This window comes from Apodemus sylvaticus, chromosome 10, assembly GCF_947179515.1.
Source record: "Apodemus sylvaticus chromosome 10, mApoSyl1.1, whole genome shotgun sequence".
NCBI lineage: Eukaryota > Metazoa > Chordata > Mammalia > Rodentia > Muridae > Apodemus > Apodemus sylvaticus.
The window spans coordinates 80,277,353-80,291,132 of record NC_067481.1 but is presented as its reverse complement, the minus strand read 5'-3'; the positions used below and the strand labels follow the sequence as shown (position 1 = coordinate 80,291,132).

The 13,780-nt window shown below is 41.0% G+C and overlaps 1 protein-coding gene across 8 annotated transcripts in view; it reads left to right on the top strand.

Annotated features, from left to right (window-relative positions):
• Ebf1 (EBF transcription factor 1) overlaps positions 1-13,780 on the top strand; it is a 388,236-nt gene that overhangs the window by 347,673 nt on the left and 26,783 nt on the right. For all 8 annotated transcript variants that reach the window (XM_052196588.1, XM_052196587.1, XM_052196585.1 and 5 more), the window contains one exon: positions 7,912-8,000. In XM_052196588.1, the coding sequence (XP_052052548.1) occupies positions 7,912-8,000 (89 nt within the window). The remainder of the gene's footprint in view (positions 1-7,911; positions 8,001-13,780) is intronic.

Sequence of the window (13,780 nt, the reverse complement as noted above, 5' to 3'; positions counted from 1 at the left end):
AGTTGAGATGGAACAAGCAAACAAGCAAGTAAGCAAACAAACAAACAAACTGGGCATGATAACTTTCTTTCTCTGGTCCTGACTGTGGATATGATGTTTTGAACTTCTCCCTTGAGTTCCTCACAGTGACAGAACTATGCACTGAATAAATCCTTTTTTTCCTTGTGTTGCTTTCTCCATATGATGATTCATTACAGCAACAGAAAGAAAACCATGGCATTGGTGAGGCAGAAAACAAAGTTTATTGATGGATATGGAGGCGAGTTTAAGGTACATTCTATTTGCTGGTGGATTGAACTTAAATCAGACCAAGAATAGACTTGTTCTTCTGGACAAAGCTGAGATTCTGGGCATAAAGATTCCTAGTATTACAGGCAGGGATGAAAGTGCAGGGGAGTTGATTGGAGAACAAGACATTTCCATATGCTATAGATCGGTTCATCAGCAATAAAAAGTAATCTCAGAATATCAAGCAAATTGCTTCACAAACAACAAAATCTTACAAATCTTCTCGATTAACTTATATTTCAATTTACTAAATTTACAAAATACTAAATGCTTCAATTTCCTACATTTGAAAGGGGTACTGATTTTTAACATTTATGTTAAAGGGGTATATAGATGTCCATGATACCATATCTGATGGAAAACACTTTTGATTTTCCTGAAAAAAAAGAGTCTTCTTCTGTGACTTTGGGCAGTGTTTGAAATGGCACCTCTATACAGGACTTTTGTGATCACTTCGCATCTCTGAAAAGTCTCTAGAGATTCCGGGTAGCTTACAGAAAACTGAGTTTAAGATGAGAAACCTAAAATGACTAATTTTCTTTTGTCAGGAAATGTGTGCACACAGGGATTCAAGGGGCCCATATCCCTTCACCCAGGAATTTATTCCAAGTGTTAGTCATTATAGCTCCTCGTAAGTCAATGGGCATTTTTGGGGGGGAAGGGAGTCCACATGCTTGTTAATAGGGCATTTAATAGATAAATTATGACCATTTGTTTAATATTATTGCTAAAAACATTTTTTAAAATGAGGTGGATGTAATTAAACATTTAATCCATATTCATAGAAAACAACATTGAGATGGTATATGAAAACATCTATAACCCTAAGATTGGGATAGTGCTTCTTTATGGTTGTGGGTGTTGTGAAGTTCTCCCTCCTGTTGTGGCTTAAAACACTCTCTAGAATTGGAATGTGTTCTTCCTAGATTTAGAAATAGAGTGAAGCCATTCATCTCAGAAAACAAAAAAGGAGCCCATTCCTCTCCTTTCTTGCTCCACCTGATGACACCAGTCTCCCACACCTCTGATTATGAAATTATTCTTCTGCTCAATTTTTCTATCTCAAGGTTTTTACCACATAAAGACATTCATACACTACGAATATTTCAGGGCATGTTCAAAGGTGGCTCTGGATTTCCTTTCTACCTCCAACTGATTAATTGTTCCTATGTTGACTCCATCTTGACACCTTTGTGATTGAAGTCTGCAGCCTTCTGTTGTCCATTGAGCCAGCTCTGGAAGCTCCTGTGAGCCTCCTTGGGTCCCAGGGTAGGATTGCCAGGGTACGAAAGCCTTTCTTACTAAAAAGAGAGGCTGACTTGCAAGGGGTTTGCTCTTAGGTTTCTCAGGGGCTGTTTCTGGTCCACGGACAAGCTGACCCGGCGTGGTACTTGTTCTTCCAACATTTAGGCAGGTAATGAAACACCCAAATGGCTGGAAGTGTAACCAGTTTCCTCATTTACACTGTTTGTAGTGCTTGTTTGGGCTGTTCTGGCAGATTTTTTTTCCCCATTAGTATATTTTAGAGTCACTCTTAAAGATAGCTTTTCGAAGATAACTTGCTGTTTTATTGTTTACCTCTAGTTGTTAATTTAGTGACTGAGGGAAAAATGGGGCCATTATGGAAGAAAAAGGCTCTGCCTGGCGTATAAGTAATAACTCTCCTACCCAGAATGGATCTGCCTGGAAGGGAAATGCTCGGCTGTTACTCCTTTAGTTCAAATATAGAGTAGTCACCAGGGAAGCTAGGAGACCCAGGTGCTAGTTTTAACATTGCCTCTGCTATGAGGTTTTATTTATTACTTGGCATGGAGTCTACATATTTGTTTGGACATTAAAAGGCAATAGAATATAAATATTACCTTCTTAATATTTGCATTTCTTTTTATTTCCAGTCAAAATGACATCATGCCACACAACTATTAAAAAAAGGAAATTAAAACCTCAGAAATATGTTGAAACCCCTTTGCGAGTTCCTGAGCCCTACAAGCCACTCACTCCATGAGCTCTGGTCTTAGTAGCACCAACAGCACTTCTCAGGTGTGTTTGGGACACAGTTCTCCAGCCTCATCTCCATTGTTTCCAGGAACTAATGTTCCATAAGCTAAAAGATAACAGAGAAGGAGTGACTGTTTTAAAAGGGAACTCAGAAAAGCCAAGAGAAAAAAATTCTCACAACTGGGATGCACCATTTAGGATTTAACCAGTGAACATCCTGGAAGAGAATTCTTTACTTGATTTATTTTTTTAAATTTTTTTATTTGATATATTCTTTATTTATATTTCAAGTAATTTCCCCTTTCCTGGACTTTACTTGATTTGTTTGTGAAGTGTATTTCCAACAAACAAGCAAAAACAAAAACAAACAAAAAACCAAAAACCCAAACCAGGTACATGTGTCCAGAACTGACTCATTACTAAATGTTTTCCTGTACACACTCTAGTTGCAATGCCTATTTTTCTCAGCCTATAGTGTCTCTTATGCCTCTGGACACTGCAGCAGTGGTTCTGTATAGTGGTGTTTGGAAGCACCTAAGGTGATGCTCACTGAGAGAAAGGCCTCATAAAGAAGTTAGAAATGGAGAGTTACAGGTTTCCTTTAAAAGAGTTTGAGCTGATGAGTCTGGGAAGAAACCTAACGGCACTGTAAATAGCTCCAGTGCAGGCAAACGTGATGGCATGGTATTATTTAATTAACTGTTTTTTTTTCCCAAAAGAAATAACTTTGCTACAGATGAAGTGAGAACCTTGGCTGTAGAGTGTGCTCCCCCTTCTAGTGCCCATCCACACATCACAGCCTGGATGTGAGGTTCCCCTGACATCCTAATCATTGCTTTTACCCCGCAACCTGGAGATCCCAATTAGACTCCTTGAACTTGCCTTTGGGTGTTTGCAAGAAAGTTTCAGACTTTGCTTAACATGCTGCACACTTCTTTCTGACAATGCATATAATCAAGAAATGCATAGCTTACTAGAACAGTGCTTTTCAACCTCCTAATGCTGTGACCCTTTAATATAGTACCTCATGTTGTGGTGACCTCCAACCATAAAGTCTTTTTGTGGCTACTTCATATTTGTAATTTTTCTACCATTATGAACTGTTGTGTAGGTAGCTGATATCTGATAGGATATCTGATAGGTAACCCCTGTGACGGTCATTAGGCCTCAAAAAAGCATCATGACACACAGGCTGAGAACTTTGTACTAGAAAATAAAATGTGCAGAGGTTGGTGGAAGACACCTCAACTCAATCATGTTTCACTAGGAACCTGGTCCTCTCTGTGTCATCCTTCATGAAAAGTTGTCCAGGGTGGTGACTATGAGGAAGACAAGGCATAGACTTTGGAACAAGAGGGTAACCCTAAAGAAGAAAGACTTCACTGACTCTAAAACCAAAGTTCTCCATTGGTCCTTTTGGGTTGTATGCTCTTGGCAGAAATTTTACCTTTAAAGGCTGAAGATGTCGCACAAAGAGCTAATTCCTACAAATGGGATTAGTCATCATTGCAAATAAATGATGACTTGCAACCTCTATCTTTCGGCACTATAAAAAATGCACCCACCAGTCCCATTACTTTATGCAGAGGGTGTAAGCACTGAGCCATTTCTATTTGGGACAAAGGACATTTTTTTTTCTTTCTCTAAGCCTGTGATCCTTCTATTTCGCTGTCATCCTTACCTGATTTGGGGGTGACAGCATCTGACATCCTTGTCAGAGTGGAGTTAAGATGCTTGGAGGCAGGGTAGAGGGACCACTTTTCTAGTCCCAGCCCATGCTCTGTAGCTCACAGCTTCCTGTTTTTCCTCTTTCAACTTAAGTTGTCCACGCCTCTTTACGTGGTTAATTATGCTCAATTAAGCTGCTTTGTTTTTTCTTTCTCTACCAGATTCTTGGAATTATCCCAAGTGTGAAGGGGAACAATTGATTAGTACTATTTCTGCCACTGGCCCCGAGCTCTGCACTTGAGTACAGTGAGGTCACTTTGTTGAAGAATTAACTTTATATTGCATTCTTGCAGGGTAGATACACGTCCCTAAGGTACCACTACCCATGCTGATGAAATAAATATGCCTTCTTTATGATTCTCCCCCATTACCCTCTCTGTTGATTTTCTGAGCGTTTATGTATAGTCACATATTTATACAACTGGGCAAAAAGTATAGTACTTATTTTTCTTATGGTCTGTAATAACCCATGCAAGGTTATTAAAGGGTACACAGACCCCTTTTAAGGCATAGTTTCTTATGTCATTACTTTATACAAGCAGGTCAGATTCCATTTCAGCAACAATCTTCTTGTTCTTAACCTTTTTCTCTGATTATAAAAATAATATACGCTTATTGTGCAGGGGGCAAAAATGTAAACAGAAAATGTGTGGGTCAAAGATGAGGGAAAAAAAGCTTCTTAGGAACCATGAGTTTTAGAAACAACTAATATTTGTCAGTCTATGTGCAGGCAGTGTTATTTATAATGCACATGGGTAGGTAGGTAGATTCATTCATTCATTCATTCATTCATTCATTCAAAAGTCAACAACAACATTGCCTAGTTTCTAAGAGCACTGGATGCCCTTACAGACCTGCAGATTTGGTTTCCAGCCTGCTCATGGAGGCTCACGAGCACTTGTAAGTCAAGTACCAGTAGGTCTAGCACCCCTTTTGGACTCCTTGTGTACAAGACACTCATACCGACATGCAGTACTCACATAGACACACTTAAAAAATGTGAATCTTGAAACGTCACCATATTAGGTACATACCCCTGTAGTCTTTTTAACCTAGCACTAGAAATGTCCTTAGGTTGGTGTTTGTCATATGACATTGATTCTGAGATCGGGAAATGTCCAGTTCTATAGAATTCTCTGCACTTTGCTTTGTAACACATTGAACTCAGTTCCATTTCCTCTTCCCTCTGTGAAGAGAGTTGCGTATGTTTTAAAAACTGACAAAACTATTGATCCTTATTAACAAATCTCTTTCACACATGAATTTTTCCCCCTACTCAGCACACACAGAGAAGTCTGCAGGCTCCATTGAGTTTGGAATAGTATGCCTCGTCTTGCGTGGCTTTATTGTTAACATGGTCCACAGTGTCAGACTGTCCCATTGTAATATTCAAGACTGAAATACAGAGTGGAGGTCGGCATACTTGAGAAATGCAAGCAGGGAGCCAATCCTGAAAACACAAGAAGCAAAGAGGAAACCTCTACCGTGGCTATTTAAAATGCCTCCTCTGTCATGGATTATGTCCTTAGCGTAGATGCTTATTTTTGTTGGAGTAATAAGTTTAATATGTCTAATCCAATTACTCCTCGTGGCAACAGAATGACTTCTCAGCTCTTTTGCTATTAGTTCCATATGATATTTGAATTGATTCTTTTAATTGCTGATATGAAGTGTCAGTCATTCTACAGTGAGTTGGCCTTATAGCCAGAAAAATCACATCTTCCGCCAACCCTAGTATAAAGGCTTTTCAGTGAACAGAGTGGCTTTCTAGGCACACTAGGAATTCATTATACAAATAAGGAAATGGGTGGATCCACACCTCTCCTGTTATCAGTGGCTTAGATTGAACAGGTAAATATTGTAGGATTCTGAATTATGGTTTCAGGGACTGAAGTAATACTGTTAATTTTCTAAAGCTACTGTTTATGGTTAAGCATTATGCTGACAATTGGAATTATGCGTGGCGGTAGGATGATCCATGCTTACCCACTATGCTCACTCCTGTCTCTTGATGCATATCTTGATTGAATCACTTTTATAACTAACACCTTCTCTGCATAAAGAACTCCATGACCTTTCCTCTACAAGTCAACCTGAAGAAAGGATTCTTCTCAAAGGCTTAGAAAGAATTCATAAAATGAAAGCAATAATAAATACTGCGCCTCAACTCATATACTAGAACAGAGAGATTGACTATACCTGGTTGTAGTTTTCACTAATTTCCACAAGAGACAGATTGAAAGTTTACTGTTTGCAGGGGTAGGGGCAGTTACCTAAATCTCATATTTGCAAAAATGATTATATCATACAAAATGAAAACACAGCTTTACTAATGACCTTAATAGGCACTCTAGTTTGGGAAGGAGGATCTTTTAAATAAAGTTACTTGAAGTTCATTCTGCCTTAAAACACAAGTGAAGTAAAAGTACTTCCCCTGATTTATGTGTCTTTGGGAGAAATAGTTACTGGCTTTTTACTAACCTATGTAAAACAATGTACTTTTGTAAATGGATTTCTGGCCACTTTATTCAGCTATCCCACCCCCCCTTTCTTACATAAAAAAGTAAGCACTGTCAATCAAGGAATTTTAAGGTTTATTTCCTCTTTAGCAATGATTGATAGCCTTTTAGATTTACAAGTTGACAAGTTAAAGGGTTCTATTGGTATAATTATGCTCTAAATTCACAGTCTTTCAATTTAAATGTCCTTTTAAAACCAAGAGATTATCATACCTGTATTTTGAAAAGTGGGCCAGTCAGTTTGGGTTGGTATACAAATTGCTTCCATTAGCCTTGGGACCTATTTGAATTTAATACAGTTTTTTAAAGTTAGTACGAATCTTACTTTTGAAATTTAGGTTAATGGAAATGCATTTTAAGTAAAGAATGTGGCAACTTGTTTTTTTTTTTAATGTATAGATAAAATGTTAGGGCTGCAAAGACTGTCTTTTTATTCAGCAAGGAAGAAAATATGCAGTGAAATGCCTTAGTTAAACTAGAAAAAGAAAAGCAATTGCACAATAAAGTAAAATAAATCCCTACTGCCTACTTGTGGCTTTGGGTGTTGGGATTATGGATAGAGGAGGCTGTCGCCATCTTTCATACCGTCTCAGACTAGATAGGCACAAAATAGTTTGTATGCTAAGAAGGAATTCTGAAAGTGATAGCATAGAATCTAGATTCTATTTGGCTTAAGGGAGTGTGTCCAATAGGACACAAGGAGGTCCATTGTCTCCAAATGTTATTATTACAGTTGGGTCTCTGAGTCTCTTAGAAAATCATTCTTAGAGACTCAGCTAGGCTAGGCTATGACTCTACAGAGGTTGGTCTTTTTCAAATAATATCATTGCTGTGAATGGGTCTATTGTTTAAGATGGGAAGGTTTTGAGTCAAGGGGTATGTTCAGTGCTTGTCTCTGCAGATGTTCTCCGTGGTTTTGGAGACAAGATTCTCACTCCACTCTGCCAACCACTATCTTCATTGCATAGAAAATGCTGAGATATTAGATCTACTGAGCTCTATAGGAGACATTACACATATCAGTTTGGTCCACTGTTACTTCAAATGTATAGATGAGCTCTTGCCTTTTTCCCTAGCTTTCTGCAATGGGGTGAATCCTAAAACCTTGTGACAAGTTTCATTTTATGTTTTACTTAGGAATATCTTAAAGAAGTAGAATTTGGCCCTAGGGGCTGTGTTCTGAAACCCTCTTCTCTCTGTCCACCAGTGTTTCTACAAGAGAGTCAGTTCTCTCCATAGTAAACAAAATAGATGGTGGAAAGGCCATGAGAGGCATAAGAGTATCTATTAAATGTTAAGAGTTATATCTCCACCATCTGTGCTGCAAATCATCCTTCATTTCCTGAAATGTTTAAACCTTGCGACTTTTTCTTTACAGCACTCAATGAACCCACCATCGACTACGGTTTCCAGAGGTTACAGAAGGTCATTCCCCGGCATCCTGGCGACCCAGAGCGCTTGCCGAAGGTCAGAATCTCCCTGCAGCCCTCCCTGGGACATGATTTCTAGAAGGTTGGGTTTGAGAATGGCAAAATACCCTCTTGGACAAGAGAAAAAAATTAGTTCATAGATAACCAACTCATCCTGGTACATTGTGTGTCATGATAAAAGTAGCAAGCATGTTGGGATAGGCACGGGTATGCATAGGTTTCATATTTATCATGTCACCTTACAATTTCAGTAACGCTCTATGTTGGTACTGTTTCCACTAGTATTTTAGGAAAGAAGAGAATGAAGCAGAGAGAGGTCAGACAATTTGCTCAGTGTCACACAGCATGTACCTTGCTGAGATTTAAATGTACTCAGCCTGTGACTAGAGTCTGGCCTAATCCATCTGTATGTCATATTGATTCGCAAGAAGAAAGGGGGTGCTGGATTTTATCTGCTCAAAGAGCTACACCCTCTGGTGAGGGGATGAAGAGCTCAAGGCAAAATGTCTGACCTTGGTAGAAAATTGGTAGATCTGGTAGAAAGAGCTGGAAAGAAAGTAGAGGTAGATGCCTTGGTCAAATAAGATATCTTTTTTTTTTTTTTTGATAAAGTATCTTCCTTAAAAAAATTAAACCCAAAGGTATGAGAGATAAACTGGAAGTATCAAGATAACAATCATGCTGTTGTCAGTGCAGAAATTGGCAATCGAGTCTTGGTGTGACTCGCGTGTACCTTCTCTGGGACGTAATCCCAACAGTGGGCCTAAGAGACCAGGGCTTTGTACGGGAGGGGGACTCAGCTACCACTGATCATGTCTGAAAATGGGAGGTGCACCAAACATAAGTTCCTGCAAACTGTTAGGAGGCCTCCACAGAGATAATAATTAAAGAGGTTTCAGAGTGCAGAGCCAGGCTAGCTGTAATAACTAATTGACAGCGAACAATGTTTTATTTATGACATGGTCTACTGCCACAACCATAACTGAATGGATAAAAGATCCTCTCGTCACTGCAGTTTTCAGGTGCGGAATGTCTAGATCTGTATGCCTTCATGAAATGATTTAGAAAATGAAAGCCAGCATCATTTTTAGCCCAGAACCTCTTCAAAGGACGAAGACACGGTCCCTGAATGGGGCTGTACTTACAGGCAGAGCCTCCTGTCAGAGAAGGTCCTGTCTACCACGCTGTTGTCCCCCAGGGCTATGCATGGCTATGAGGAGCAGTGTGAGAGAGAGGAGGCTGCGGCAGGCAGACATGCCTACCTTGTACTTTGACCACAGAGGAAGAACACCGCTTCTAGTTTCTCAGAGCAGCCTGCTTCTACTGCAATGCTGTTCATACTGATAGAAAGTCCTGAAATGCACTTCTTCTAGGGAAGGGATAATATGGTCATGATTACATCACTGAGGTTAAAGGGCCTCTGCCTTGATTCCTCTAGCCTGTCTTACTGTGGGTTCACTGTGAAACAGCCTATGAGTAACAATGGGCAGCGATACCTTTCCAGGGCATAGGTGTTCTGTGAAAAGACTACACTGTAGGTCCCACTGTCCAGCAAGAAGACAGCTCCTGTGCCTTTTCTGTGCAGCACTCTGATAACTTGTAAGCAATGATAGACACACTGTGTGCTCACACAGAGAGCAGACCGTAGTCTTTGTATGGTAGGACCGAGACCCGGGTACAATGACAACTTTTTCTATCCTTCCCATTTAGGTAGCGACTTCACTTTCATCTAGATTTTAGGCTAGCATTTCACCACTAGACTCTCTGGAGTTAAGAGCACAGCCGGGAAGTTCAGATTGGACCAATTAGAACCTAGTTGTCAGTCACTTGTTAGCCATGTGACCTATGTCAAAAACCTTCCTTCCCTGTACTTGCCTTAGTTTCCCCGTTTGTCAAGTGGGAGCAGTGAGACTTCCTGCTTTCTCCTGTCCCTTAGCACGCACCAGAGGCTAACCCTGGTTATGTGTCAGATGAATAAAAGCAAGAGGAGGAAACTACCATCCTTAGCAATTAAACCTATGCTTTATCCCCTGTGCCTCAGTTTCTTCATCTACAAAATGGGGATAGTAGAATTACATAAGAATGGAAATTAGGAACCAAGTCTAGTTAAATGGTTGAGATCTAACTAAGCCGGGCAGTATTTTTGTTTTTTGTTTTATTTTTCATAAGGATAGGAGAGAAATCAGAGTATAAGGTAGAGTTTTGTTGACTTATACTTGAAGGCATGTTTCCGTTGCATGTTAGATTTCAAACTGTTGGATAACTAGCTCAGGCACATGCCGCTTTGTCCCCAGGGGCCTTTGGGTGAGCCCCTCAACCTTTTCTTCCTGGATTTGGGAGGGGCCATCAAGGACACAATGGCTGTGTGTGTGTTAAGGAAACACTGCAGCTTGCTTCCAATACTCCTACTGTGGAAGGACTGCGGCCAGAGGAGCCCACCCCAGGAAGCGCTCCCTGTGACTCAGGGCAGACTGGCTGTCCTCTTGGCTCTGCGTGTTAAGGTGGAGCAAGAGTTCAAGGGCAGGGTCAGGAAGTGGCGGATGGAGCCAGCCCAGGGTATTCCTGTGGACTTGAGAGAGATTTATACTCCTACTATCCATTGTTAGGGCCATAGGAAGGGCCTCTCTGCCTTCCCCAGACTTATGGCCAGCGTTTGTCAAACAGGGGTGTTTCAGTGAACTGCGGACCACACACCTTAAAAAACAAACCCCATTTTTATTAAACCCATGTGTTTGTGAATAGACAAAGCTAGATTCATAACAACCACCCACATATTCTGTCAAATGAAACTGCTCCAAAGACCACGCAGACAGCTTTCCATAATAATATGCCTTTGTATATAGGCTTGCACTTTTTCAAACAAGGAAGACTTGCTTTGTTTTACTAGATCCCCTCTTGTGAAAGAAGTTGGGAAAATAGACATACTTTCCTTATCTTTCGCATTTACCAAACAGGGAAAAGAGGAGTGAGCAGACTCTTTATAAATCATTTAATTTCTGAGAGGTGCTATAATTACACTAACCCTCCCTGGTCAGGGCTTTTGTTTGCACACAGAGAAGAGTAGGCTAAGGTCTTTAAAATATACATAGTATTCTATCCTGTCTCCCTGATGAATGAACCTTTGTCTCTGGGTCCATATGATTTTGGGAACGCTCTGACAGGAGAAGCCTAACTTTGAGGTCTAGGTTGAATTCTGATAAAGGAGAGGTGGGGAGGGGATGAGGACTATGGCCAATCAGAAGCTGATATGCTAATTGCTTCAGTGATTCAACACAAACTTTGAGCGAGGAGCTCCTTCAGCTTCAAAGGACAAAAGTAGTGTCTCCGTGTTGTTTTTAAATTTTTGTAGTGTGCTACTCATCTTCATATGCAGCCTGTAAGTTTCAGCCTACAGTCAGTGCAAGCAGGCCGTGAGCCTAGCCATCATCCTGCACATTGACTGTGACTCTTGGGAAGCCAGGACTGTGTGTTTCACACCTATTTCAAGTCTAGCGCTGCTTGATGGCATCATTGCTGCAGAGCAGAGAGGCCAAGTGAGCAGGCATGCAAGCCAGACACACAAGGAGCTTGGAAGGCAATCCTAGGACTTGGTACATGGAAGTCTGAAGACTCAGACTCAGGTTCCTCCTCTGTGGAACAGCTGTTTCACAGTGCTGCTAGGAACTAAGGAGATAATGCATGCAAAGAGAAGTTCCAGGCAGCTGGGGAGTCTCCAGTAAGTGGGGACACTAATCTCTGCATGACATGCATCTCACATGCCACAGAAGAGGCATTTAGGCTGAGCCCCTGGAGGAGGTCTGTCTGTTGTCTTGCTATGACATCAGTGCCAACAAATGAGAAAGCTCAAACTCGAACTTGAGTCTGTGTTCAAGTGTGTCCAGTATGTTAAAATTCCACTGTTCCTTCAGATCTGGTTATCCAAAACTCAAATACTTCTGCCTGAGGGCAATTGCCTCCTGGTACCTCTCCCTCATCAGTATCTTCTGCCCATCCCCCTTCAGCTTCTCAGTAGCTTTTCTTTCTTCTGTCATCAAGAAAGGCTAGAGTGGAAATCAGTACCGGGCAAATAGCATTTGATTACGAGATCCAGTCTCCCTTCTAGAGAAAATCAAGCAGTTTGGGAAAAGCAACAAAGGCCACATTTGTGTATTTTGCTTTATGGAGCTGAAAATATCTGGTAAATTGATCCAGTGGGAGTCATAAATACACATTACTTTATCTTGTTCTTCTCGTCCTATACCCCAGAGCCTTGATAGAACAACAGCACTTAATAGACTTAAGAAAGAGTAATTACACTCATTGCTTGTGTGATTTCTCAGCCCTCCCAGCCCTGCCTGACCTTCTAATTTAGCTCACCGTGTCTAACTAATGCATTTATATTCATCTTTTATGAAGCATGGATAGTACAGGATTGACTGTACAGTCTTGCTCAAACTGTCTGCCCAGGTTCTCCTCTGGTTGGTAGGGAAGGGAGCCCGGGCCATCCATCTCCATACATTTGTATCTCCATAGACATGGCTGCCAGTATTTTTCATCCCTTATGAAACATGATAAAAAGTATTTATTACATTTCTCCTTTAAAGCTTTTATATATCCTAGCATTATTTACAGCTAAACATGCAGGCAAAAGATGTGAGTGTTTTTTAAAATCATTATTGCTAATGTCTCAGCTTGTCAGAAGCGCTTAAATTCTCCTGCACTTTGTCTAAAAACTTGGTACTGTTGCCTTTTAAGAACAACGCATTGAAAGGATCTCGCAAGTCAGATCTGCAAACACTGCTGACAGTCTGTGATGGATGATATTGCAAAATTTGCAAGATGTTTGTCATTTCACACAGCCGACATATTAAGGGATGGATTAAGAAACTCAAAACCCCTATGGGAAACAGTCATCCCCCCCCCAAAAAAAACCAGCCAAACCTCGAACCCCCCTAGAGCACACCAGAATCTCTCACTCGGCTATCTCTCCCAAAGTCCCACTCAGCCATTGGATCCCGATTGTTCGCAGAGCATTTTCTCTCAACATATGGTCTCCTCATTACCATATACTAAGAGTCCATATGGGAAACTTGTGAAATGAACTGTATTCATTTTAACTGCCAGATGAGCAGCCTTGTGCTTTGCAAGCCTTGCTTAAGTCATCTGCTGTCTTCGTGTTGTTATGGCAACACCGGTGCCAATAAAAAATTCTAATCTTCTGTAAGTGATCACAATATTTTAAGTGCTTGCCTATAACTGGCCTCAGAAGGGACACGAGACAGGAGAGCTTCCATTTGTCCAAAGGCTTATGAAAGTGGTAGTTGATTCCAGCAGGTGTCAGGAAGGGAGCTGGCTGAGAGTATGACTATGTGTCCATAGCAACACGGAGTCAGTCATGGCTTGTCATGGGGAGACAGTGTAGAGGGGTTGGATCATAGACCCTTTGGACGAATCTAAAAAAAACACACGGAGAGCCACTATAGTTGCTCAAATAGATAGACACATGACTCTGCTGGTATGGGGAGCCAGCCAGCCATGGGCTATGGATGCCAGTCTAGATTTGGGCTCATTGAGGCCTCATGGGAGCCTCTCCTTCATTGCCATTTGAAACTCTTGGACCCCATGAAGCTGCTCTTCTCGAACAAATGCAGGAAATCAGTCATTTCAAATGCTTGGCTAATTAAGAGTACCTTAGAGTAAATGGAAGTTGCTGGCCACATCCTAAAGTGTAAATCATTCTCACCTCCAAAGGCTTCGTGATGCGCCGCCTCTCTGCCACTCTCTTTGTATTGAAAGTGAATGTTTATGGTCTCATTTCATCAGTTCACATTAGCCTCA